Source organism: Argentina silus, assembly GCF_951799395.1.
Source record: "Argentina silus genome assembly, chromosome: 16".
Taxonomy (NCBI): Eukaryota; Metazoa; Chordata; class Actinopteri; order Argentiniformes; family Argentinidae; genus Argentina; species Argentina silus.
This window is the reverse complement of record NC_139670.1, coordinates 18,614,685-18,617,184: the sequence shown is the minus strand read 5'-3', so window position 1 is coordinate 18,617,184 and position 2,500 is coordinate 18,614,685. Positions and strand designations below refer to the sequence as shown.

The window sequence follows — 2,500 nt, the reverse complement described above, 5'->3', positions numbered from 1 at the left end:
GCTAGACTATGGTGACACCATTTACAGACTTGCTTGTCCCACTACTTTGTCCAAATTATCATGCTGCTTTGAGATATATTTCAAATTCAGGCTACAGGATTCATCACTGTACATTGTACAATCTGGTCAGATGGTCTTCACTTGCTATGCGTACGATGCAGCACTGGTATATTTTAATGTATAAGGCCATTCAAGGCAGGCTACCCACATACATAAGCTCTAAGTTTGTATTCGTACAAAACACCGACAATCTAAGATCTAATAATTGGCTACGCTTAAAGGTGCCACCTGTGTGAACTGAGGCTGGAAAAAGAAGTCTATTACGGCCCTTGGTCTTGGAATGACCTACAGGCCAGACTTAATCTAGACTCCCTCATCTCCCTAACCAGTTTTAAACAAAAGCTAACAGAAGTATTTACCACAAACTGCTCCTGCTACAATGCATAACAATTTGTCATGTCTTGATGCCTACTTGTCTGCATGTGTTACACAGTATTTGTGTATATACAACCTTTTCCATTGATGCTTGGATAGTAGTTTTTACTTTGTATTATATTGTATCATATTGTATGTCTTGTATTGTATACTATTGTCATGTAATCCACGTGTAAATTTGCTGCCTTCTTGGCCAGGTCTCCCTTGTAAAAGAGATTTTATCTCAGTGGGTTTTTTATCCTGGTTAAATAAAGGTTAAATAAAAAAATAAAAAGCCTAGACATTTGCTTGGGGAGGAATGGCATGTTTTTGAAGGCAAGGTTACTGGTCACTGGAGAGTGGTTCTAAACCATCTCCATTGCTACTGACTGCATGGGACTTAAAGTATAGCAGTAGGTATACAGCAGGGTACAGTTGATAAGGAATACAGCATTTTTAACGTATTCAATATTCCTTTTTCTCTCTTGTTTTCCCTCCAATGACATCCAAAAATCAGCGAAAAATGAATCATGTATTTTTGACATGCATCAGTCAGACCTGGGTCAAAGAGTATTTGAAATACTACAAATATATACATATAATACAAAGTATTTGAATTGATTTCAGATTCTATTTGAACCCAAGTCTGGCATCAGTATTCATTTATTCAGCTGAAGGCAACAAGGGTTGTTTCCTTTGTGAGAACTCCATCCTACATCCTTCCTTGGTTCCCCCTTTTTTCAGCCTGAACAAAGAGAACAGCATGGAACACCATTGGGTTTTACAACAGAGCATAACCTCTTCAGCTTTTCATTTATAAAATCTTCTGTTTTCTTTTTTTCTTTATGAGATATGTTTTCAGTGTAAGATAAAGGCAACTTACCTCCTCTCTCTGCTCTGCTCTCACTTCCACAGCGAGTTGATGTGGAAAAATGGGTATGTTTGCCTTTCTTCACGTGGTCCATCATTGTTTTATGGTTATCATTGTCCTCTTCATCTTTGTCATTATATTACATGTATTATTATGATTATAATAATACTTTGTTATATTCATCATCATCATCATCATCATTATCATCATTTTTATTATTATTGTTGTTTTATGTTGAGTGCCAACCAGTCAACCTTGATTACTTTCAGAGATTTGAATTAGCTGCCGATGTCAGAAAAAACAGTTGAAGGGTGTCATGTGCATTACGCGTGTGCATTACTCACAAACACACACACACACACACACACACAATAAAATGATCGCTTCATTCCATCGTGTTGGTTTACTGGTTCATTGGACATGCATGAAGCTGTGTCAGAATCGACAACATTCACTCCTAACACGCTCGTTTCATAGTGAGATGACGGCTAATTTTAGTGTCATGTCAGTCATCTCACCATTTTTCTCTCAGTTCTCCTTGACTTCAGCCCCCTGCTGTAGCCGTGCTGTCAGCATTAGCAGTGATGTGAACAGCAGGTTAGACTACGGTGACACTGAGAGTGCCATTAGAGAACACTAGCCCAGAGTATTAATTCAGACAGGTCTAGAAGTGAAGTATGATTGTTACAGAGAGCAGGCTCATAGATGGAGCATTGTAGTGGATGTAAACCTGGGGAGGCTGGTGGAGCCGGAAATCGGGAGATGGGCTCATTGTAAAGCATGGAACGGAATGTTTGAGACCGTTCCTTATTCCATTCCATGCATTACGATGAGCCCCTCCTCCGATTTCTACCTCTCACACAGACATCCCACGACTCTCAGAAAGCAGAAATAAACCACATCATAATACTGCTCTCTGAAAGAGAACCAAATCAGTCGAAAGAGATTTAGATTCGAGGACACAGTATTGTGCTCGGGGTCAGATTTACAGCTTGCTCGATCGAGGGATAGGTATGATGCCTCTGGTATGAGGTTGTAGGATCGTACTAATAGATTGCTACACGGTTTGACAAGAGAAACTCAAAACAATTTGTTCTTCCCCCGGGCCGTCGATGTTATCTTTTGCTCTTTTTTATTGAACACTGTTGATAATAGCCATTACCCATAATCCTCTTGTCTGGGCTGTGTGTTTCTCTGCATGTGATCAGAGAGATC

At 39.5% G+C, this 2,500-nt stretch overlaps 1 protein-coding gene across 1 annotated transcript in view; it reads left to right on the top strand.

Moving 5' to 3' along the window:
* Positions 1–2,500, top strand: part of ryr2a (ryanodine receptor 2a (cardiac)) — a gene marked incomplete at its 5' end in the record, with an annotated part of 175,412 nt that overhangs the window by 64,585 nt on the left and 108,327 nt on the right. The window contains one exon of the mRNA XM_083688230.1: positions 1,330–1,350. Coding sequence (XP_083544356.1) covers positions 1,330–1,350 — 21 coding nt within the window. The remainder of the gene's footprint in view (positions 1–1,329; positions 1,351–2,500) is intronic.